Genomic DNA, 26,015 nt, shown 5'->3' with positions numbered 1-26,015 from the left:
TGCATTGTCAAAAGTGGCAGCTAAGTTTACTTGGGGCCCAGACTTTTCTATAAGTCTATTTTTTGAGCATATATATTTTGTATAGAACAGCCAAATAGTTTTCTTTTCTACAAATATTTCTAACAAATTCATAAATATAAACGTTTGTTTGACATTTTCTGCTCCGTTTATCCTTTTCTGTAGAGACAGCTCCCTTATATGTCTCCCAATGATTGATAGTTTTGTAAAATTTGTACTGAGATTTTTCAGGTAAGGAATACAGGAGTTTCGAGGTAAGACAGTTCTACTCACTAATCATGGTGATTATCACATGCAAGTAAGAATTTCACTGGACTCTGCACATGTGACATTAATGACCCTAAAATCTACAAACCTGAAATTACTAATAAGCAGTGCAGACACGGGTGCAGACTACACTGAATGGTAAAGGGGAGCAATGACTTCATTAGAAATTTACTTTTCATTAAGAAACATTTTTTTTCAAATTAACAGACTAGTGGATGTGGCAGTGACATAATTGCGTTCCTTTACCATTCAATGGTGTCATCATCTGGATACAATTAAGGCAGAAACCTCTACAGAAAAAAGTAAGTTATGGGTGAAAAGGAAATTTAAGCATTGTTTAGATGATAAGAATATAAAAGGACAGCTCATTAAACAGTGAAATCAATTAACAGTAAGAATGACATACTAATTGTGAAACTGGTTAGAATAAATACCTGCAGCCACCGGGGTACCCTAGGACTGAACTTGGGTAGCACTGTTATAGAACAGGCTTGCCCACTGAGTTATGGATGGTGGATTAGGATTCCTCCAGTTGACCAAAATGTGTATTTGAGCCAAGATTGTAGTACAGGACCTCATTTATAAAGGCACAGTAATGTCTGACTGCATTGTGGCTCCTGATTCTTTCCTCAGGACTATATGATATTGCTCACTATGTAAGGTGCTCAATAAAATAAAGACTTGTGACCACTGCAATCTTGACTTCTCCACCCATTGTCATCCAGAGTGCCGCCTAAGAACATCACAGCCCCACTGTAAGACTTTTCTGAATTGCCTTTATCTGCACTTTGTGAAGGTGGACATTCTATAAAATAAGGATTTATTACCATATCCCTGTTGGTTGGCACTATGCTTTATTTGATGTATATTAGTGTTTGATGCTATTTTAAACTGCATGTTGTATTTTATAAGTTATCCCATTTTTTGAGACTGATGCTTTCCCTGTGCAGTGCTTTATTGATGTAGTCCTTTGGAAGTGTAGCTATTGTTTTTTAGCTGGCTGGTATTGGCCCCTTTTATGCTGGTCAAGATGGAATTGAGGGCCATCCTGTTGCAGTATATCAAACGCTGCTGTTCTGACTAAATATAGTAGCGAGAGAGCCTTTTGTGTGTATGGATTTGTGCCGCCTCGGCCACTGGGCATTGCTCAGCTACGTTAGAATTACTCCTACATGTTTCAGCAAAGAAAAATCAAACCTGCAGGCTGTGGATCTGCAGCAGAAAATATAGTTTATTTTTAAAATCAGGTGCTAAGTAAAGAAAAACAATCTGCAACGGAGTTGGTGAGAGGCGTTGGGCAGGATGATGAAAAAGCTTGAAGAGGAGGACTGTTCTCCTTTGGGATAGAGGGACACCACCATAGTAAAAGATTCATGCTTTGTGGAGGCAGTGACCTCAGCAGCATGAGATGGGCCTAATCTGATTAGTCATTTGAGTTTTGAGTCAGGAATTGTGTTGATGCCAGTGGAGAACCCAGGCTGAACTTCTTGATGAAGCCTTCCAGGTTCCAGTTTCCTGCAAGAAAAGAGCACATCATAGATGAGACCTAACAGCATAGTTAAGCTTCTCAGTTTGACATCACAAAATCCATTTATGCCTTAAGCACGGTGCTGTGAGCACTGAAATCAATAGTGAACATCCCACTCTGTGCTTCCACGGTGCACTTAATGTCTTGATGATATTGCTGAACTTTGCCCTATTCAGAAATATGCTTTCCGACCATCAGTTGGGGGACTTTGATCCGTTTCCTGTCAAATGGTCTATAACAAGCAAACAAGTAAGTTTCAACCAAATAGTTACCTGGTCCCAGATCTTATCACAGGATCTCTTGGTACAAAAGGTAACTTCACTTTCTGCTACTGTGACTTATGACTGATAACATTGTGTGGTTTGCGTATTTAACCTTTAGGTGGGCTGCATAGATGCCACCAATGACGCAAATTTAGTGCACCTTGTAGATGTGACTTTTTGGTAGGCATGTTGTCTTCCAAATTCCTAGTACCCCTCCTAGATGCCTTTAGGAGTTATAGAATACAATTCATTGTCATTTTCTGGGCTCTCGTGTGTTCTTCTTTAATAAATGGTTTTGATGAGGGAAAAGTCTAAGGGTTTAAAATGATGGTTAATGACCGATATTCGAACTCTAGAAAGGTTGACTCTGGTCATGAGTACTTATGCCTGGATTGTGATGCTGAGGTGCAGGATGAAACATGAGAGTGAGTCTTTATACACCTAGGTGAAGAGCAGGCAGTTTATTCAAGAATTATTCACAAAGACATCTACAGAACAGGCAGCATTCTGCAGACCACTTTCTGTATCCCACAGTGCCTATTACCAAAATGTGTGATGTAATAGAATAGTAGGTTTGGAAAAAGAATGTGTGGAGGAATGTTTAGTATTTGTCCTAACAATATTTTTAGTTAATGTGATCATTCTGGTCCTAGATAGATACAAATGCTGCCTGCACATGATATTCACACATTTGACGTTAATATGACAGAATCACTGTGTCTTTATGTGTACCCATTATGTGATTGGTAATTAGTAAAGTTTGTAACTGCATTTACCTTTGGACTTGTTACAGCGCTCTGTGCCTGCACACAATGAAGAGCAATATGCAAAATTTATCTGAACTGAACAGAGTATTTGTTGGTATGACAGAACAACTCATGGACACCCAGGTCTGCATTTGTCCATGCATTCATTCTTAAACCTGTTTACTGCCATTCAGGGTCATGCTGAGCCAGTGACTTACTGCAACCACTTCAGATAGGAGACACAAACCTGCCCTGAACATGACACCACTTTATTTTTGAGGCACTCTAATGTAGCTTTAGCCTTACACTTATGACTCTTGTCCTAATGAAAGGTGATTTCTTTGTCTCCATTTCAGTTTAGCACACTGAAATTAATTTTCTAACTGTATTTCTCTGTATATTGTCCCTTCTGTTTTTCCTTCAACTTCTTGTTAATTGTTCCTATCTCTTCTTAAATTCAGTTTCCCTACCATCAATACTAGTAGCCATGTAGTTCTATTAACATTCAATGCATCACTGTGATTCGTATTATTCAAAAAGCTTTACAATTATATAAACTGCTTGCAAAATATTTTTTATTATTAATACTATACTGCATTGCTCCCTTTTCCTTTTTATTATACACATTTGCTTTTATTTAAATTTTTATACTGTAACAAAAAATGTCTTGGGACCCTATAACTGCTAGACCCCGAGCACAAAGGAGCACCACAGTGGCTAACCTGCTCAACCCTGGGATTCTTGAGTTATGATCTTCTGGAATCTTCTTCCCTCCATAGTCTGCAAACTTAGACAGCTGATGGAGAAGAACTACAAGAACCTCAGCTAACTGTTGCATTCATTTTGACATTTATCGTGGCTCTCCACAAGTGTGGAGTGTGGAGTTGTAGTTTGAAAGATTCTTTAATACAATCTACTGTAAGTAGAACATTAGTATTTGTTTTGCGAATGATTTGTACTGTTGTTGTGATTATTTTGTCACTGTTGTGGCTGTGAGGGAGCACAGTAAGCAGGAACTTGCGCTAATGCTATGTCATGACTAGAAAAACAATAAGAAGTAATCCTGTTTCTTTTTAATCATTAGACTATTGTTTAATAACTGATTGATACTGGTTAGGCAACCTATCTGTTATTGAAAATCATCGTATTGTGAGAAACTCAAAGCCAGACTTTGTTCTGGAAAACAGTATAGATCAGTGGACATAAGGTGTAATTAGAATGGATCACTGAAACAGCCATTAGCTATCATAGCCCACTCAAAGCAAAAGTGATTAGAGCACAAAGAAACCCACCCTGGTTAAGTTAAGGGTGTCAAAATCTAGAATGCAGATAAAGGGACACTTAAGTTACGTGTTTCCAATCAGTATATTCAGTTTTTAAAAGGTAATGTATAACAAAGCTTCTTCTTCTAATCCATTGACTACTATTACAGACTAATGTAGCGTTTAAGCCGATGTCACATTACATGACTTCCACTTGTTGGGAATGTCAGAGTCACTGAAGGCAGGTGCTGATCTTGTTGCTAGACTGTCTCAGTTTAAACGACTGATAATTGCTGAGCATTGTCACACAAGTGTGCATGGCAGACAACCAAGGATGATTGACAATCGTTCCACCTCTAATGTCACTTCCAGCTCCCTTCCTCCTGAACCTGACACTTCTGGGTAACATCCCAGAAAACCTGCTCTGCAGTCTTCTTGGAGTCCTCTGGATAAGATATCTCTGAAACTGTTGCTTATTTTTTCAATTTGAAACTTCTCTCAATTATAACAGGTTCACCTAGGTGCCAAAACCCTTTATGATGTGTCATGCTCACTCCTTTTTGGGACAGCCAATAGTGTGCTGCCTGACGGTGTTGTTGCTGTATGAAGAGTTAACAGATATGCCAATTTCTGTTGCAATCTTTGCCTTTTTTCCATTCTATTGAGGAATGTAAAACATTAGACATCAGACTGGTTTTCACACCCACCAGCCACGGTACAGAAACACCATTAATTCAGACTCTTAATGACATGTTAATGGTTTTGAATTATGCAAACACTACAATTAATTATGTTGTTAAATAAACACTCTACAGTATTCTGTTTCATAGGCTTGAAAATTATGTTGGATCCTCAGGCACAGTACTGGAGTGGTTTAGTTCATAGAGACTCAGAGATTCTGCAGGGTTTATTTTGTTGTGCTTACTGTTATAATTAAATTTTATTGACTTAATGTAGGAACTTTTGCTATTTAATGTATATATCTGAATATAAAGATTTTTTATATATAATTTGTGATGTCAGCTCAGTGGTGTTTTGTTTTTTTGATGATTTTTGAGTTGTCTTTTTCACTTTGTTTACCATTGGGATGCCTGCTGCCCATCATTTAAGATGGACGTCACGTAACATATTATGCCATTACATCTCAGCTGTTAAAGATGATACGGCACACACATCCATGATTCCTTACTTTGAATCTAAGAACACTCAACTATGATTCACTTTTATTTTCTTTCTAGCAGCATAGGAAGCTAAAAGGTGCCACCAAGAAGACTTCAGGGTTAGAACCTTTGCTTTGCTCATGACACTTTGACTCTCGTTTTGTGTTTTGGTTTAGTCACTTGTTCTGTTTTTCTCTGTTTGCTTGACTCTTTTGCTTGGCCTCATCCCTCACTAAGCTTCCATCTAATGGTCTTTGCTATTAGTCAGGACACCTTCAGCCACTTACTTGATGCTTTAAGTTCTCCATTTGTTCAGTCGGTCAGTCTGTCATTATCCAACCTGCTATATCCTAACACTGGGTCACGGGGGTCTGCTGGAGCGAATCCCACCGCAGGGTACACACATACACATACACACCCACACACCAAGCGCACACTAGGGACAATTTAGGATCGCCAATGCACCTAACTTGCATGTCTTTGGACTGTTGGAGGACACCGGAGCACCCGGAGGAAACCCACGCAGACACAGGGAGAACATGCAAACTCCACTCAGGGAGGCGAACCCAGAGTCTCCTAACTGTGAGGCAGCAGTGCTACCACTGCGCCACCGTGCCACCCTTCCTTTTGCTCAGTCTTCTTATGTTTTAATCATTTTATAAATGTAATTTTTTAAAAATATTGCTCTTCTATTATATTCCCCAAGATATCTGAGCCTAATGCAGAAGTCTTGAATAGAAGACCAGTACATCACAGGGCACTCCACAGTTATTCATAATGGGACACTTTTAGAATCATCTATAAATCCACCATGTTCATTTCTAAAATACAGGAGTGAATTTAAAAAACCCACAGAGACATTGTCTCACACAAACAGATGACAGCAGGAATTTAATCCAGGCCCCTAAAGCTGGAAGGCAGTAGCTCTCATTACTGCACCACCATGCCTCCCCGGTGCACTTCCGTTAATTACCCATGTCTGCAGGGGTTTGGCGATTCTCAGGGGAAAAATCAAGGAGCCACATGTCACTGGTGATACTGCAAGTGTTCGACTTCCAATTCTGCACATGCTTTTTTGACCTGAATCACAGAAAAGAGAACAGCTCTGCTCAAAATAAAATGTGTTACCGTAGCAATTGAAGTGGGATGTGACAGCATTTGGCAACACGAGAGTCAGAAAGAAACAAATTCCTGTGACGCGTCTTTCTTTGTAAAACAAACACCAGAAGGTGGTCCGGCTGGTACGAAAATATCACTTCTGATTTTCTTACACCCCCGTCCACGGCACACAGAAAGCAAATGCAAATTAACAACTTTATTAAACAGCAAGGTTTATTTTTCTTTTTTCTACTACAGTTTTATTTATTTATCGCAATGTGAACAGTAGTGATTTTAATTTAGATTGTCACTGTCTGAAGTGGCAGTCTTTCAGTCATAACTGTGGTACCTCTGAATGAGGAGGGGAACGGAGGCACTGGGCATTTGAGGCTAGAAACTGAGTTTTGATTGGTTGCAAGATTTGGAGAGTTGCAAGGTCACACCTTATTAGAACACATGTAAATTACAGCTGATTGCAGTTTGTGACATCATTGGTTGAAAGTATGCCAGCCGCTCAGTCTCAATTTATAAAATAATGTGTCATTTACTCTTAGTACCTTTGTAAACGCAGGAGTTTCTTATCATTTAACAAGCTTAAAATTAAACAGATCTATCAGTAAATAAAGCTTAAGAAACAAAAAAAACAAAAGAACAGGCAGTTGTCTAGAGGTGACATGAATTATCATAATGGCTCTGGGTGCAGGAGCTACTAGGTAGGCTTTTAATATGACACAGAGCGCTCTCCTGCTGTTTCAGCCACTAACCACACATCTGACTGGTGTTTGGAAATTCACAGATGGCCAATATTATGCATCATGTTTGCATAACATATTAATAGAAAGAGTTTTTTTCTCTTTTTTTTTTTTTTACAAAAAATAAATCATATTACTGTTCTGTTTTTAGATTTCTAATTTTCCCCTCAAAGTAACTAACCCAACATATAAGTTCAAAAGAAGACCTCACAACTAGTAGATGTGGTGCTGCTCCTTATCAAAATAAGGCACGCCAAAGAGAACTTGTGTGGAAATAATCCATTCTCATCTAATTGGTGTCGTTTACCAAGTGAAGGAAGCAGTGTTGAAGTGGGCAGTTAGTGTCAGAGGGGTGTTACTCCTTTGTGGTGGATGAATTTCATTCTTTCTTTATAATATACTTGACAAAGTAATAAAAAGGTTCTAGTGTATCTGTAAGTTAATAGTCAAAAGCAGATCTGTTTCTGAACATCCCATAGCACTCCGTTAAGATCTCAGCACCAGTCATACATTCAAAGTGAACTTTAGCAACAATTCATATCATCAAGTAAAATCAAAAGCCAAACAACTGTACCCATTAGTTCCAGACATCTGGGTTCAGTGAGTTGAATGAGTATGGCAAAATAAATCTTAACATATATGATATGTTATCTCCAAGAAGCTCATTCAGCTGGACAAAATGGAGTCACATCAGTGTGATACTGTTTCTGCACTCTTGGTGCCTGTGGTATAAATACCCTTATTCCAAATATACAGTGTGCCCTACAGACTTAAAATGGATGTCCCTGTCCTCAAGGCCAACACACTGAAAACAGAGAGGAAAAAATTAGCTTTACCAAGCAAAATGGCCAGATGTAGTAACAATTCATAAAAAGCACTAAGCAAACACGTAGAAGGTCCATGCAGAAGGCACATTGAAAACAAACCTGATGGTCAGTGCTACTACCTATTTTATCTACTCTAAAGGGAAGGTCTACAGGATGGTAGTGAGATCAGCTATGTTATATGGGTTGGAGACGGTGGCACTGACCACAAAGCAGGAGACAGAGCTGGATGTAGCATAGTTAAAGATGCTAAGATTTGCATTGGGTGTGATGAGGATGGATAAGATTAGGAACGAGTACATTAGAGGGTCAGCTCAAGTTGGATGGTTGGGAGACAAAGTCAGAGAGTCGAGATTGCGTTAGTTTGGACATGTGCAGAGGAGAGATGCTGGGTATATTGGGAGAAGGATGCTAAGGATAGAGCTGCCAGGTAAAAGGAAAAGAGAAAGGCCAAAGTGAAGGTTTATGGATGTGGTGAGAGAGGACCTGCAGGTGATGGGTATAACAGAACAAGAGGCAGAGGACAGAAAGATATGGAATAAGATGATCTGCTGTGGCGACCCCTAATGGGAGCAGCCGAAAGAAGAAGAAGTAGACTCTTTTAGTTACCTGTATATCTATGTTATGGAAGTGCATATTGTTTTATTATCTATTATTTTTGGTATGTCATTTATTCATTCTTATATTTATCTATTTCTAATTTGTTTTTCTTTTCTTATAACTTTTTCTTTGACATCTTGTAAAGCACATTGAGCTACATCCTTCATATGAAAATGTGCTATAGAAACAATTGTTTTTGCTTATCTTTACAGTTTAATCCATGAGCTTCTCAGGAACTGTTATTTTCACTTTAATTGAAAACAAATCTACACCCAGAGGTAGCTTAAGTGTTGTTGTGATTTTTATGGCTTGGCAAGTCCATATACAGGTGTGCCAGAATGTGGCAGTGTCCTGGTTATTTTAATAATGGCTTCTTTATGGAGTGTCAATTTTAGGGGTGCTTAAAAGTGAACCCTGAACCTAAACAATAACACAGGTATCCAACGTAACGCAGGAGAGGAGCTTATTAAAACACACAGGTATAATACAACAAGGGGAAATGGAAGTAACATAACAAACATCTAAGGCTACAGGCTATCGTAGACAATACGGTTCCCAGGTACATTGTAAGGTTATAGGTCAACAGCTTCCCTTAATCCCCCGCTCAATTTCTCTTAGAACATTACTTTCATTTTCTCACTTCGGACTGTCCTTTCACTTGTCAGTTGAACCCTTGTCTGCTATTACTGCCCAGTCCAAAGCTTGTCAGGTCAGTGCTTGGAAGGACCTTGAAATGAGTAACATTTCCAGATAATAATGTCACATATTGTTCCAGATGACTTAGTGGCCATTGAAACTCTTGTTTGTACTTATAAAAAGCTGTACAACCACCTCTAATCCACTGGCACCATGTGATCCAGCTTGCCCCTTATACTATAGTAGGGAATCTCAAACTGGCTGTTCTCCCAGTCCCAATGGCAGACACTGCCCTTTAGGGCTTAAGGGAACTTTGAAATGACTCATAAAGGTATTTTTTCTTAATCTAGAGTCTTGTTTGTCCCAAGTCACTAGCAGAACTCCCTGCTAGGTAATCTGGGTGTTGCTATCCTTAAATGTCTTATTGGAGACACATTAAGATGAAAGAGAGTGAAATTTCCTGGCAGAAGTGATAATGTCACGTCTGATCTTTTGTTAGTTGAAAACAGAACCTTAGAGGATCAATACCATTCAAAGCGCAACACAATGGAGGACTTACAGAGACCTGGCAGAAGACACAAACATGGTACTCGAAACAGAAAGAGAAGAAAAATGAGCGGAGTGCACAGACCCATTTGATGCACTATTTTTCAAAGAATGTTCCCTTTGAAAGGTGTTTGGTCAGTGAAGTGCCTTATAACACCTAACACTCAAGCTGACCTCAGTAATAAATGTAAAGTTTAATGTCTCTCCAACCTTCTTTAATCTCCAACTCTGCTGCTTTGGTTAGGCAAGTCTTTTTCCGAAAATATTTGCCAGGCCAGGACTCCAGACTCAAAGCATAAGAAGAATTTTCATAAAGACTACACTAGTATTGAGCCATGTGTACAACGCATTATACCCTGGGAGCTGCTGTCTTACTTAAATTTAGTTCACTTTAAAAGCTAAGCAGGAAAACACCATAGATTTGCAAAATGAGTAAGGAACCAACTAAAGAGACACCTTTTAGATTTTGACATATGCATAAGAGGTACAGTATATGATGATAATTTTGGAAAAAAAACTAATGGATATTCTCACAGGATTTACAAGATCTGAACTAATGGACAAAGATATATCAGTGGATACTCTATGGCTCATAGTAATCTGGACCACCAGTTTTGTAGGTTTACGTAACAGAATCAGGCTATTAAAATATTAAAACCAATTCTGAAAGACAGGTAGTAAATATTGTGGGAAGAACAGAAAGTTGTCCTGTAAATTTGTACATCTACAAGAAACAATCTGGATGAAATGATGAAGTGTTCCCATTGCTACAAGCAACTGTCCTGAAAGTGAGAGCTTAACACAACTCACGGTCATTTACAAACCCAGTCCATTATCTCCTGTAGCATGAATCTAAATGGAGGGCAAACACAAGACAGGGTGTATTATACATAACTGTGCACAGCGTGTGTGTACTTACACCAAGCTGCAGTAATACTTTTGTCATTGTATTTTGATGAAATACACATTGTGACAGATTAATTACATCTGAAATAATTTAATACAGAGTTTCTTGCCATTGTAAAGGCACGTAGGGTCATGAGTTACCATTGTATTTAATGGTAATGGTTGTTGGTTGTGGATTGGCTTCAGCAGACCCCCGTGACCCTGTGTTCGGATTCGGCGGGTTGGGAAATGGATGGATGGATGGGTTGTTGGTTGTGTATGTTTTACAAAGATTTTAATGGTGGGTCACCGATGGATTGATTACGAAATCAGCATTACAACTGTTGGCAATTCTCAAAAGGGGATACCACCCATTTCTCCTAGGTGGGGGATTATCAAATGAAAAAGTTTAAGAATGCTGATGTAATAAACAGAAAACACATAATGTAAGGTCTTTCACAGGTTCAGCATGCCTCAGTGCAGATTTGTGTAGGCACTAATAATATTTCTCCCTTTTTTTGTTCTCAAAGTTGAGCCATAAGAGACCTGACAATTCCAATAGATAATATAGATAATATTGAGCAATAGTCCCAACCCAGTCACTATCTGTGTGGCATTTTCATATTCTCCTCATGTTTGTGTGAGTTTTTCTCCAGGTACTCTACTTTTTCTCACATCTTCCTCGGATATACAGATTGAGTTGCTTGACAACTCTAAACTGGTCCAGTGAGTGTGCTTTTGGATTGAACTGGTATCTTCTCTCGGTTTGATTCCTTTCTTCTGCCAGATGCTACTGGTATAGGTGACAGGCTCCATGAATCTGAATTGGAGCAAGCCTGTTCATAAATTATAGGAATGATATGTGTTTTTTCATTTGAAAGTTAACAAGAGTCATATATTTAAGCTATATATACATATACAGTATATATATATATATATATATATATATATATATATATACATATACAGTATATATATATATATATATATATACTGCGGTGGGTTGACATCCTGCCCGGGATTTGTTCCTGCCTTGTGCCCTGTGTTGGCTGGGATTGGCTCCAGCAGACCCCCATGACCCTGTGTTTGGATCCAGCGGGTTGGAAAATGGATGGATGGATGTATATATATATATAAATATATATATATATGGAATTCAGAGCCATTTAAGAAAAAGTTCAATATATACTGTATGCATATATATATATATATATATATATATATATATATATATATATATATATATATATATATATATATACATACACACACACACTGTACATACATATGTACAGTATATTTATATTTTTGTATTCTCAATCCTTTTTTATGGGCTCTAAAACTTCATAGGCCTTTGGCACAGCTTCCAAAGCACATATTTGATAAGAGTGTAACTGCTGGAATTGGTATAAACAGCAGGAGCAGAGGTGCATATGCATGAAACAGCCAGTGCCTTTAATTTCAAGAATGTGGTTCCCATTTTACAGTCTATTTGAAGCATTTTATTAGCATTCAGAGCCATTTAAGAAAAAATACAATAAAAATAAAACTAATAAAACCCCTTTAATGCTGCTTTTCTCAAAGAATCTCTCTGCAGAAGGCCTGATCTCATTACCCAGACCAAAGTGACCTAGCCAGTTGGCTGACCTGACCCCATTCAAGAGTCACCCAGCGAGGGTGTAAGTCACCACTTCCTGGGGAAGCATGTGTGTATGTCTGGCGGAGCATTTGACCAGGCGTGGGTAGGAGGTAGCCTGCTTCTTGCTTTTTCTCCTCAGGCTTGAGATGTCATGTTGTTATAATTAAGATGCACTACAGCCATATAAGCAGGATGTGCACTAGAATGGCTAGTGTGTCACATCCAGCAGATCCAGCCAAGAGATCTGCTTCTAGAGACAGATGATTGCACTACTCAGACAAACAGCTCTGAGACGTCTGTAGTGGGTGGCACTGAAGCTCCACATTACAAGTCATCCAAACTGTGAGCCAGTGTCCAACTGCTTCATAACAAAATGGCTCTAGGCTGCAGGCGTCTTGCAGGCATCTTGTGTGGCTTATTTATAGCCCTATATACTGAAGTAATTCTCCAGGGGGGTATGCATTTTACAGAGCCTCAGAGAAGTCTGGAATTAAGGTACTGTCTCACCTGATGCTTATCTTAATTTGCCAACTCTGCAAATTTTTGCACAATGTAGTACCAAAAAAAGGTCAGATTTTAATTAACAGCCCCCTGATTACAGCACAGTGAACAGCCTACTTGCCTGTACTATATAACTACTGGCTCAGGGTTTGACTCTGCCCCAAGCCTCTCTTTTTCACCTGCATCTTGTCCTTGTCACCGCCTACTGTCTCTTGCCTTCCCTCATCAATTGGGTGGCAGATATAGGATGGGAGGGGTTGGGGAGATTTAAAGGGGAACTTAAAAGGGAGCTCCACATGCAAGCATTCTGCCTTAGCTGAAAGTTCTGTCAAGCTCCCTGTTGATTTCAAAATTTTTTGTTTAATTTAGGCATTTTAATTTTGGGTGCTTTAGCATGTACATGTTATGCTTTTGTGCATTTTTGGGTAAATATTTTAGCTTAGTTTTTCTAACCAGTATGTGCATAGCCAGCCACGCTTCACAGACCAGTGTGCTTTGCTGAAGCCCAGCAGCCCCACATTTTCAATGGACAAGCCAGAGCTGCCTCTGTGAGCATGATGAAGTGAATTTTACTTTTTTAACTCAAATATTTAATAGTGGTTGAATGGATATACTGTTACTAAGTTACGTGGAAAACATGAGAAGACAGTTACATCATAATTATGCAATCATTTTCAAAGCTGAGTGATAACTGGAAGTACTTTAAGGCTGTCCTAAAATACAGAATTGTACCAAAAAGGCCAAAGTAAAGTAAATTTATCCATGAAAATAATAACTGGGAGGGATTGTCATGTCTTCTCAGTTTCTGTTTTACTTTAAAAAAATGTATTTTTCCATTATCATTATAATATAAATGATTGTAATTATAATTTAATATTTTTCCCCATTTTCATGGTGCCATTTTGTTTTGTATTGGACTCTCGTTTCATGTTGTTTATGGTTGATGCTCCCATTACATATTGTAGAATTGTGATATGTCAACACAGCACTCCTGTATAAGATGGTGGCATGCATGGTTCTCTATCCAAGCTTTTAAATAAACTGAAAACAATGGCAAATCTAAGGAAAACGTTATAATATTTAGGGAATGGAAACAGAGCCATGCTTGCTTTTTTTTACATTTCACTTCATTTTTTCCCCCTTTTCTATTTTATGTCCATTTTGGACAAGTGCTTTTCTTTGGCCACTATAGTGATAAACATTGGAATACCATTATACAAAGTAACAGAAAAGAACCCAGCAAACACTTGAAGCCACACTGGTCTTTCCTTAAACAGGTCTGGTGTCCCTACTGACTACTGGAGTGACTTGCCCACTTATCCACTTCTTCACACAATGCCCAAGAACCCGAACACTCCACCCTTTTACCTTCTCTTTATGTCTCATTCTGGCATCTCTTCCTCCTATGAGATGTGCAATTCTCCTCTGACTCCTCCCAACTTTACCCTCCAAGAGCTTCTGGCTGGATATAGCCTTTAAACCTATCACATGATCATTTTTAGACAAGTCCCAGATTCACTACCTAAGGTGAAGTGCAGCCTTAGAATAGGGCATAAAGTTCATAGCTTCTTTTTATTGACCCCAGGTGTCCCTGTACTCCTGAGCTGTCATTGTCTTGAAGGCTTATCTTCACTTCTAGCAGAAAGTCAGTCAATTACTACTGGGGGATTATAACATACATAGATTGTGCCTCTTTTACTTTAAAGATGGTGCTCAAGTCCATGGCTTTACATACCTTATCACTCTCTAGTGGTATCCATACTATCCATACTTTTGTACTGCCCTTGTCAGACTCTATGCTCCTGGCCCACTATGGTTGTCCCTGGGTGCTAGCCTTCTGACATTTGTATTGTAAGAGCTTAATTCATTTTCTATACTACAGTACAGTCTTAAGCCAGTACTTGGTCCATTTCTTAGTCAAAATCAGCCATATCTTAGCTGCTGAGTCTAAGAACCTTAAATCAGCTTTAAATGAGGGTGAAACATAAGGAGTGCAAAGCTCTTACAACAGCAAATGAGCAGCAACAAGGATTCACTTCAAATGTCATAAGTCCGGGTACCCTGAGCATCCTATTTATGAGCTGGCTCAGGCCAATATAAAAAACCTCACACTAGTTCCACTCCATCTGAACTAGTGTGGTGCTGAGGTGTCACCCGTCGCATGGCTAAACTCGGGTCCTAATCTGGATCCTGAGTTGGTTTGTCATGTGGTGGGTGCGGCAATGCGCTGTATCAGTGCATGCTCCTAACTTCTCTCTCTTAGGTCTGGGAACTTCAGGAAGTATAATACAATCTATTTTAAAGATCAATGTGTCTAAAATGTGCCTGCAAGGCAGAGTGTTTTCCACTCAGCTGATCTGCTAAGAAGCCTGGGAAATTTAATAATAACCATCTTTTTTTTTTTAACTTTTAATGTCATCAACCCATACAATGGTCTCCTCTAAAATGAATTTGAAGAGTGTACCATTACATCTGGCAATCTATCTCAAATTTCCGAATAAATTAAAGCTCTAGCTCCTGGTTTCAGTGGGGTTTATTGCTCGCATACATAAAATATGAATGTTAGGTTAAATGGTGGCTTTAAATAGATCTGGTATGAGTATGTGATTGGGCCCTGCGATAGCCTGGTGCCATATTTGGAGTTGGTTCCCAATTTGCACCCAATGCTGCCAGCATAGGCTATGGCACTCCATGAACTTGAATTGATTAAATCGATTTTAGTAGCTGGATGGCTGATATTTATACTCTAGCACACTGAGGTGTAACCTGCAGTGAGGAAATATAAGATGCAAAGATTTCATTAAAACACAAAAATAATATTTAACAAAACAGTCAGTAGAGACTCAATGAATCTCGTAAGTGGTGCAGCTTATGCCAACAAGATTTCTGTACAGTATTTAATTCCATTCATTGTTTAAGTCAGGCATGTTGTGGATCCAGCTAATACAGTGGCTAGATCTGCTCTTGCCTAACATATCTAGCACCCTGGGATCAATTCCCATGCCCGTGTGTTGTCTGTGTAGATTCTATACATTCTTCTTGTGTCTGCATAAGTTTTCTTCCCACATTCCCAAAGACATGCTAGTTAGGTTAATTAATGACTTAACGACTGTAAAAGTGAGTGCAGAAGTACATTTGTTATGGACTGTTGTCCTATACTGGGATAGGTTCTGAACTCCAAGACCCTCACTTGGATTAAGCGGATTTGAGGATGAGATGAGAGGCTGTGGATCAATTTATGTTCCACCCAAAGCATTTCAATTGCAGGCAGTCTGTGCAGGCACTACGCAGGCAAGCACTATGTTTTAAAGTCATATATAGAGTGTGTTCTACTTGTACCCCTAACAATGATACAATTATTTCTCTTCTCTGTTCTTTGTATTTCCATTAAGCTTATTTGAAATAAAATAATCCACCTCTCTGATTTTTGTTGTGCTGCTATGCTCTAGATACCAAACATTTGTGCCTCTGAAAGACTTACACATATATGGATTGATCAAATTAAGCTCCACTAAGTGATAATTATAACATGAATATTAACTTTTGGACATTTGAAATCTCACTGACAGTGCATGAATATTATTAATAATAATCTACAGTAAATGTACTAATCTGCTGCACTTTTGTGCTATGATTCAAGGCTCATGCACTAGTACATGTATGTGTTTGCAACCAGAGACATGGAAGCAGTGATCAAACCTAGCCTCAGGTACATTTTCTACAGGGCAACACATTGGAGTAGTGATTAGCACAGTAGCACACAACTAATTGGCTCTGGGCCTAGTTATTACCTGTGCAGAGCTCCCATATTCTTCCCATATCTATGTGGGTTTTGCTCTTGGTATGCTGGTTTTACTTCCATGTCCCAAAGATGGGCAGGATAGGCTAACTATCAACTCTAAAATCACTCAGGATGAGTGAATACAAGTGAGTGATGTGTGAGCTCTGTGACAGACTGGTGCCATACCCAGGAAAGGCTTTGGCACCTGTGACTCTGAATCGCATTAAGTGTGGATGGATGGAAGGAAGGAAGGACAGAGGGAAGGAAAAAATACTATGTTTAATGGTCATTATATACATATTATATTGTTATATATATTATAACACTTCAGTGTTTTCAATTGTAATGGAAATGCACAGTTTAATATCAATGTTTCATGAAATCAAGGCATATAACAAATAAAAAATGGCAGATAAAAAAATAAGTCAGGGAATTATTAAGTGTACAAAATTTTATTCAAATTTTTGATTAATCAAAGTAGCCCCCTTTTGCTGATATAACAGCCCAACTGTAGTAACCATTTTGATTCAGAATGCCAGTCACTCTGTGCAAGTCACCAACTCTGCCTCCAGCAAAAGAACCCCAGACCATCACGCTTCCTCCTCCATGTTTGACAGTTGGTGTCACACTCTTTGGAGCCATCCTTTCATTAACTCAATGGCATACAAAGACCCTAGGTGATGAAGTAAAAATTTCAAATTTTGATTCATTGGTCCATAAGACTTTCTTCCGGTCTGCAATAGTCCACAGCCGGTATTTCAAGGCCCTATTTTGTTCTGTAAGGAATGGCTTTCTTACTGCCACTCTCCCTGTCAAACCTGCAGCACAAAGTTTCCTCTTCACAGTAGAAACTGACACTTGCTTTTTTCGACCACTATTAAGCTGTGCTTGAAGTTGTTGTGCTATGAGGTATCCATCACGCAAGCTGGTGATCCTCAGAAACCTGTCTTCTAATTGGTTTGTGACTTTGGGTCTGCCAGATCTCTTCCTATCAGAGTTCTTCCAGTTTCCAATACACTTTGGATTATATAGGACAGCATACTCACTGACACTTTGATTTTGTTTTTGCAGTTTCTCTAAATGAAAGGCCTACACTTTCGATGGTAATAAAGCTCTGTCTCGTTTCATTAGTTAATTTCCATTTTCTTGCAATTATTACTGGAATATTGTCCAAGTAGTACTTCAGATGGTGTAGTAACACAGGCTGTTCCAACTCTGCTTTAAGACTGTGAGAGGGTTTTTAAGAAATCAACAGAAGTTAGGACACCTTGTTTGCTTAAACTTGCAAGGCTTAATTTACTTTAACTGCTGCAGAACATAGGTTCAACTGTAATATATATGTATAACTGTAGGTTGTATTCTATTAGTTGTTGGCTGAAGAAGGCCCATTTGTAATTTCTTAAATTGCCTTTTTTCAGTTTTTGCTAACCTAAACTTTAATGTTAAACCTCTGGCAGTTTGCTGTTTACCTTTTCAGCATTTTAGGTCATTCATTGCATTTCAACTGATTAAATTTGAAGAAAACCTGGAAAAGCTGAGGTGTTCTAAAACTTTTGACTAGTAGTGTATATATACAGTATACAGTGGACTTAAGGAAGAGCTTAGCCATAATCACACTTTAACATGTCGCCACTGCTAAGAATTGATTTTTTGTCATTTTTTAAATACAAAGACTGTTCCAGCCAGGGACAAAGATGTAAGGTTAAGGGGGGATCATCTGTTAGCATCTTGTAGATGTTTAAGAAAGTTGGGGGAAAAAGACAAAAAAAACTTCAATTGAGTGAATGAAATGAACTAGGTGACCTCTCGTTATGAGGTGAGATGGCGCTGTCAGGCTGCCGCCACAGGTTAATCTGATACCTCTAGTGGATCTGCCTTGTCACTTGGGAGGCCACTTGGGACACCACTGAATGAGGCAGGGCTTTTAATGACTTGCTGCACACTGAGAACAAGGGGTCAGCTGCACAAGGACCCAGGGGCTTTTCTCTGTGCAGCTTCCTCCCCCTCACCTCCCACCCATGTGTCAGTTTGTCTGATGACTCCAGGACAGTTAGCAAAAGATGCTAATTGTTTGCTCTTTGCTGTTCATCTCAAAAGCAGCACCCAGTCACTTACTGAACTTATTTCTCACTGAGGTGATAGTGAGCAGATTTAACTCACAATTTCAAAACGTTTATTGACAAACAAATGCTCAGAGTAATTAAAGTACATCAAAACTACACTGGCAAAAACTGAAGAGGACAAAGGCAGGAGCATCTAGGTCTGTGAACAGCAGATCTTAAGCATTGTGCAGCACCTGGAGAAATGGCATCTTTTAGGACATGAAAGAAACTTTCTAATTTGAAGAATTACTCTTTGTAGTTCAGACCACCATTCCTTTATCCTAACCACGAAACTTAAAGAAAAGCACTCCTCTTTATCCTTACATAGTGCACAGGGTCCTGTTTAATGACCCCCCCTCACTATTTTTTTATTACCGTACTCTGGGAGATTCCGTTCTACACTGATGTGCTTGCTGTACTCTAAAAACGACAAAATAAGCAATTACCAAAAAAGAAAGTTCCAGACAGGATGTGGATTTAGATGGTTTTGCGGCAAATGAAGTTTAACGTAATTAAATACATGCAGAAAGGAAGCATATCATATACAGTGGCAGGATAAATTAGGAAAGTGCATCATATGAAAAAAAAAGACTTAAGAGTCACAGTGGATTTGTAACAAAGTATTTAAATAGCTTGAGACAACTTGAAATGATAATGATTACAGCACAGATCACAGTAATAGAAGATGTACTGTGAAAAGCAATAAAATAAACTTGAGTTGTTTTCAACCTTCACATGCATTGTTAGAAAGGTGTTCTAAATGCTCCATGTATTAATTCAATAAAAGTTCTGTATTGATGGAGTGTACAGTTAAAGAAACATAAACTTTCATAGAAAACATTTTAGAACACATTTCAGTATCGTGGTCATGGTGACTAATAATTTTTCTGTCCATTTTATCGTTTTACTTACAATCAATTACAAACTAACAAACCTCTAGCCCTCATCAAGTTATAACCTTGGCTCTCAAGCAACATATAATTGATTCTGATATTTTCAAATCAGCAAAAATAAATGAAAAATTAAAAAAATAACCCAATATTCATATTACTGTATATCACTTGCCAACAGAGTATAGATTTATCCGACTGTAGAAGTTGGTGAAGGGTACACAGATGTTAGTTGTGTCCTGATGTGTAATACCATAGCTTTGAGCATTATCATAGTCCAGTAATCCCTCGCTATATCGCGCTTTGACTTTTGCGGCTTTACTCTATCGCGGATTTTATATGTAAGCATATCTAAATATATAACGCGGGTTTCTGCGGACAATGGGTCTTTCTACTTCTGGTACATGCTTCCTCAGTTGGTTTGCCCAGTTGATTTCATACAAGGGACGCTATTGGCGGATGGCTGAGAAGCTACCCAATCAGACCACGCAGTTAAGTTCCTGTGTGCTGATTGGTTCAGCGACGGTGCACCGAATTTGATTCCGCTGCATTAACCAGGAAGTCTCGTCTCGCTCATTCATCATCAACATGTTTTGCTGTGTAAAGAGTTAACTTTTGTGCTCTTTTGTGTTTCTTTGTGCATAGTCAAGCCCTTCATTATGGCTCCAAAACGATCTGCTACTACTTCAGGGGCCGTGCCCAAGTGCCAACGGAAGATGCTAACGATTGCTAAAAAGGTAAAAGGTTTGGATATGTTTTATTTAAAAAGGAGGAAAGGAATATAAGATCTACGGGCGTAGTGTGCTTTAACCAGGGCGCACAACGAGTTGTAAGTGGACGTAATAAGGTGGTAAGGTTTATAAGAGTGTGGGAAGGGTTTATAAAGCCTTAAAATATATATAAATAATACAATAAATATAAGGCCGCTACTTTGCGGATTTTCACCTATCGCGGAGGGCTTTGGAACGTAACCCCCGCGATAGGTGAGGGATGACTGTATTATGTTTATTCCAAAACAAAAGCCAACATTGCAGCAATGCTAGGACAAGGTAGAAAATATAGGCACAACACTCTGGTGGGCTCGAGACTTAGTCAACTATTTTGAAAGATGACACATTTTACATTTTTGTTTGTTTACTTTGACGAAGAAGGAGATGTCACAATTTTGCTTATTAGGTATTTTTGTAACAGTCATATTAAAAATTAACATTAATAATAGAATGTAATTACACGTAACATAGAATACATGCTTTTAATACCATTTTATGAAATCATGTTGTTAAAAACTAAGTTCAAATAGGTTTGTGGTGGTGGCTGCAACAACTTTCATAGACAGAAGATTCCAGCACAAGCAATGTAAAAGATGCACCAATGGATGTCCTACTGTAACTTGTTGGTTGTGGAACGTCTGTGGGTATATTAGTTAATATTTATAAAACACAAAATTTCTGAAGGAAGTGCCCAATAGAGAGTTAAAACCTCTGTTGAAATCATCCCATACATGCACAAGGAGCTAGCTAACATGAACTGTACTGAGGATTTGTGTTTTTTTTCCGTCAGGAGTAACTGTCAGGCATGTACAAGAGGAAAGGTTGAAATATACTCACTCAAGGTAAATCTGAAACCGTAAATTAATCTGCAATTGAGGTTTCAAAGAATGTTTCTCTATTTTAAGACAGACAATTCTGAAAGCCCACCAAAGCTTTTCAAATGGGAGTTTGTAGCATTTCAAAAACGTGTGCAGTGCACCAATTTCAAGGAATCTCAATTAAAATTGAACTTGCAGATTTCCTTGAAAAATCAATGCACAGAATTTCAAAAAAACCAGTCCAGTGGGAGTTGTTTTGTGCAGACAGACAGAAAGATGACGGCAATAGGTTCATTTGTGCACAATAGGTGCTTTCATATTATATGTGATGGCACCTAGAAAAAACAATGCAGCTTGTATGGGTCAGTATAACTGGGCTCACTCTCTTTCCATAATGGTGAAGGTAGGGGGTGGTTTGGAAAGTAAGCGTTAATGTATCCAGATGAGAGATCTGCTGGCACCCTGTAGCTTTGATTACACACCACCCTACCTGCATTTCCACAGTTGCCCAATAAATATATTCATACCTATGATACCAGCTGCCATGGCTAAATATTAATTGTTTTTTTGATTGGATGATGTTTTATAGCCTTGCGTGTCTGATAGCTTTTATCGCATTTCTCACATTTTGAATGTAAATTAAAAGCAATTCTGAACTACTTAATGAAATTTGTTAATAGAGAAAAAAATACCATCCAACTAGCCAGGTTGCTTCTGTAGAGTGTGAAGTTATATATCATTTTATGTGTCTTATACTGTCAAAGGCTAGTTAGTGGTTGTTAAGTTTCAAGTCAGTGTCTATTAATTACTGTCTTCCCATACATGCTTTCAATCAGAACACTCAAGATGTGTCCATTGGTATGTGATTTGGTCAGAGATAGTGAGGTGGGGGGTAAAGTAAGTACTTTATATGTATGACTGTAAGAGGTGACAGCCTATTGGACAGGACTGAGAAGCCGTTAAACATCAGGTAGGCATTCATCCACTATTTGCAGACTGGTTCTTTTGGTTTAGTTGCTCCATGAAAGAGACAAGAAATTGAAAAAAAAAGTTGTTTTCACTAAAAACATGAAATAATTCTGTTAATTAAATCTCAAAACTTGATCCAATTCACATTCACAGACCCTGAATGCTTGCTTCATGGCAATGACAGATTCAATGATACACAAATACTGTGGCTGAGATCGATGGAACAGAAAGGGAGGAGAAAATGAGGCTTCCTTAGCAAGGCAAGCAAAATTTAATACAATACTAGCATGTAAATTAAAAAAGAATAATGTTACGCTATGATGATTAAGTTCTTACAGGAGGAAACAGGAATAAGCACGGTGCAAACCTTTTATAATTTACACACTGGACTTTAGCGTGGTTAAATGGCTGGGACCGAGTACAGAAAAATAATGGTACTCCACATGGGGTGAAGTCATCAATGGTGACCTCCAAGGTTCTGTGCTTGCACTCGTTATGATACGTTATGTTACTCTTTCCAGATTAAATTAATACTACTACTACTACTACTGACAATAATAACAATGATTCCTATGTAGTTAATTTACTAAAATTGGGGGATTAGCAGATACTGAGGAGGCAGCAAAAGCCATTCTGAAAGCCTTGAACAATCTTCAGAACTGGGTGAACACTTGGACAATGCAATTTAATGTATCAAAAGTGTAAAGTTCTACATGCTGGAAAAAGTAGAATTATTTATAAATATAAGATGGCTCATCTTGTCTGACTGCAAACAAATTCTGAAAACGATTTAGGGGTTTATGTTGTTCAAACATCCTCAATGTTTATGTAATGTGCAGAATAAATTAAAAAGGCAAAACAAATACTGGTGTTAAAAGTGTCAAAAAACTTGAATATAAATCAAAGAACCCTATAATGCACTGTTGATACTGGATTTGGAGTATTTTGTACACTTCTGGTCATCACTCTCCAAAACACACAACAGATCTTGGAGGCATGTAGAAAAGAGCAATCAAGTGTGCCTCAGGGCTGAAAGTGCAAACCTTGTTCTGACAGGCTAAGAGTTCTAAACCCCATTCAGTTTAGGGCAGAGAAGGCTACAGGGAGACCTATTCCAGGTGATATAACATCTTAAAGGCATTGATAAACATAATCTAGAAGAATTCTTTAATTTAAAATATGAATCAAGTATTCAAGTTAACTGGTGGGAATTGATGGGATAGTAAATACATAATGGAAACCGGCAAACTCTCTTTCATACAAAGGCTCAAAGGAATTTGGTGCAAGCTGCTGAAGTGTGTAGTTGAAGCAGACACTTTGACAATATTGGAAAAGTATTTGGATCATATATTAGGACAACGTATCTACTAGTTAATAAGGTTACCTTAATGGACTGAGTGGTCTGCTCTCTTTTCTCAAACTTCTTACAGGTATGTTCTTAGGGGAATATGAGTGGACAGCTAAGGAGTGCATGTGCTTTCTTAAATAATCCTGGTGCTCCTCAGTAGAATGGTGTGCTACTTCCCTTTTTACAGTGTCTAGTTCCTTCCAATAACAATTGTTCATAGACAGTCATACAACTACCCTTCTGTTTCCTCTAACTGTTTTCAAATATTAGCTAAAATAAACAGCTAAAACACTGTTCTATAGATCACTATTGCATACAGTAAAAAAACAGTGAGTATCATCCTGAGCGTATGGGTCATCCTTTTAACTCCTAGACAAAAATACATCTTCTTCTTTTGGCTGCTACTGTTAGGGGTTGCCACAGCAGATCATCTTCTTCCATATCTTTCTGTCCTCTGCATCTTGCTCTGTTACACCCATCACCTTCATGTCCTCTCTCACCACATCCTTAAACCTCCTCTTAGGCCTTCCTCTTTTCCTCTTCCCTGGCAGATCTATCTTTAGCATCCTTCTCCCAATATACTCAGCATCTCTCCTTTGCACATGTCTAAACCAACGCAATCTCGCCTCTCTGACTTTGTCTCCCAACCGTCCAACTTCAGCTGACCCTCTAATGTACTCATTTCTAATCCTATCCATCCTCGTCACACCCAGTGCATCTTTAACTCTGCCACCTCCAGCTCTGTCTCCTGCTTTCTGGACAGTGTCACCGTCTCCAACCCATATGACATAGCTGGTCTCACTACCATCCTGTAGACCTTCCCTTTCACTCTTGCTGATACCCGTCTGTCACAAATTACTCCTGACACTCTTCTCCACCCATTCCACCCTGCCTGCACTCTCTTTTTCACCTCTCTTCCACAATCCCCATTACTCTGTATTGTTGATCCCAAGTATTTAAACTCATCCACTTCTGCTACCTCTATTACATCATACATTCACTCTACTAACGCACAGATTGAGTATGTCTGTTTAGAAGAGAAGACTTTAAAGGAAACACTGGATTTAGAAGTGTTTTCTTTTTCACACCCTCATCCAGAAAGACCTGAACATGTATGAAGACCAGTAACCCTGCTCTAGTCACTCTCCCCTTTCAGATCTGAAGCTCAAAGCAATGCGGCATTAAGAAACAGCTCTCTCACTGCTATGACAGATTTTTGAATTGTGTACTTTGTTTTTTTTTTGGACATCTTTTAGCCATCTGGCTAATAAATACAGTTATTACCTTGATACCCCAACATTTTGTGATTTCTCTTTTCTTTTCATTGCTTAAATGTCCACCCACAAATTTGTTTTTTGCTTCATTCCTTAGAGCAGCAGTTCTCAAACTGTGGTAGTAGCAAAAGTAACAAAAAAGGGTGCGCGAAGATGTGAAAAAAAGAAAACAAGAATCGAAAATATGAAAAATACATCTATTGAAACCAAAACAAATTAACTTAAACTACATTCTGATACTAGAAAAATAAATATAGAGTTAAATAAATGTCGATAAAAGTTAAGTAGTGTGAGAAGCAGCCCGGACACAGACAGACAGACATCATATTTTCACCCAACACACATTTATTTACAATATTTACAGTTCAATTATGCACAAACCCACTGCCTCCAGCACCAATCCCCCAAAGTCCAGGTCTCTCTTCTCAGTGCCTGCTTCCTTCAGGCCGCCTCCACTCTTCTCCACTCAGACTTCGTCCACTCCTCGCCCGACTCATCGTTTGCAGGGAGGCGGCCCATTTTATACATATCCGGATGGGCTCCAGGTGCTTCCCAACACTCCTCCGCAGACACTCCCCTGTGTGGCAGAAGTGCCGGCTGTGCTCCCGGAAGCCCTCCGGGTGTCCCCAGTCTTCTCCCCCCCCCAGCACTTCCGGGTGTGGCGGAAATGCTGAGGTCCAGGGCTCTCCAGGCACTAGGGCGCCCCCTGGCGGTGACCACGGGCCCCTACAGGGTTGAGCTTCCCAGCTCTGTACCCATGGCCCCCAAAGGAATCAGGGCGGTCGCCCCCTCGTGGTCTGGAGGAGGCATGAGCCCTCCTCCTCTCCTCCTGGGAGCGTGCCACAGTAGGTATAATAAAATATGCATCTATGATATATCAGTAATTAATAATAATAATAATAATAATAATTAAAAAAGAACAAATTGGTATTAGTGGGCTCCTTTCAAAAAAACGTTAGGGGAGCGCGATTAAAACTGTTATGAAAACTCGGTTCACAAATACTTAAAGGTTGAGAAACACTGCCTTAGAACAATCTTTGTATATAAAAAAGTCTGAATGGTTAGATTTAGGTTTATTTACCAAAATGATAAGTAAATATTGCAATCTGTTTTTTTGCAACCAGTTCTCAGGTGCATGGCAAGTACAACAATGAATATACAGTATTAGGTGACACTATTTTGGAATAATAGACAGTGTTACAGAATTTTACATTTTGAATTTTTTTTTTTCCACCAGCGGGAATGTGGCACATGTGTTAGACGTGGCATTCCCCGCTCAGAAATGGACTGACTGCACCACTGCACTTTACTTTCATTCATAGCACAACTTCCTCTCAT

The 26,015-nt window shown here is 38.8% G+C and overlaps 1 protein-coding gene across 1 annotated transcript in view; it reads right to left on the bottom strand.

The window, feature by feature from the left end:
* Positions 1 to 1,496: 1,496 nt before the first annotated feature.
* LOC114650147 (phosphatidylethanolamine-binding protein 4) overlaps positions 1,497 to 26,015 on the bottom strand; it is a 701,255-nt gene continuing 676,736 nt past the window's right edge. Inside the window, exon 7 of the mRNA XM_051935655.1 lies at positions 1,497 to 1,800. Coding sequence (XP_051791615.1) covers positions 1,709 to 1,800 — 92 coding nt within the window. The 3' untranslated portion in view covers positions 1,497 to 1,708. The remainder of the gene's footprint in view (positions 1,801 to 26,015) is intronic.

Source organism: Erpetoichthys calabaricus, chromosome 1, assembly GCF_900747795.2.
Source record: "Erpetoichthys calabaricus chromosome 1, fErpCal1.3, whole genome shotgun sequence".
Taxonomy (NCBI): Eukaryota; Metazoa; Chordata; class Cladistia; order Polypteriformes; family Polypteridae; genus Erpetoichthys; species Erpetoichthys calabaricus.
Note: the sequence above shows the minus strand (reverse complement) of the source record. Positions and strands in the feature narration are given on the sequence as shown.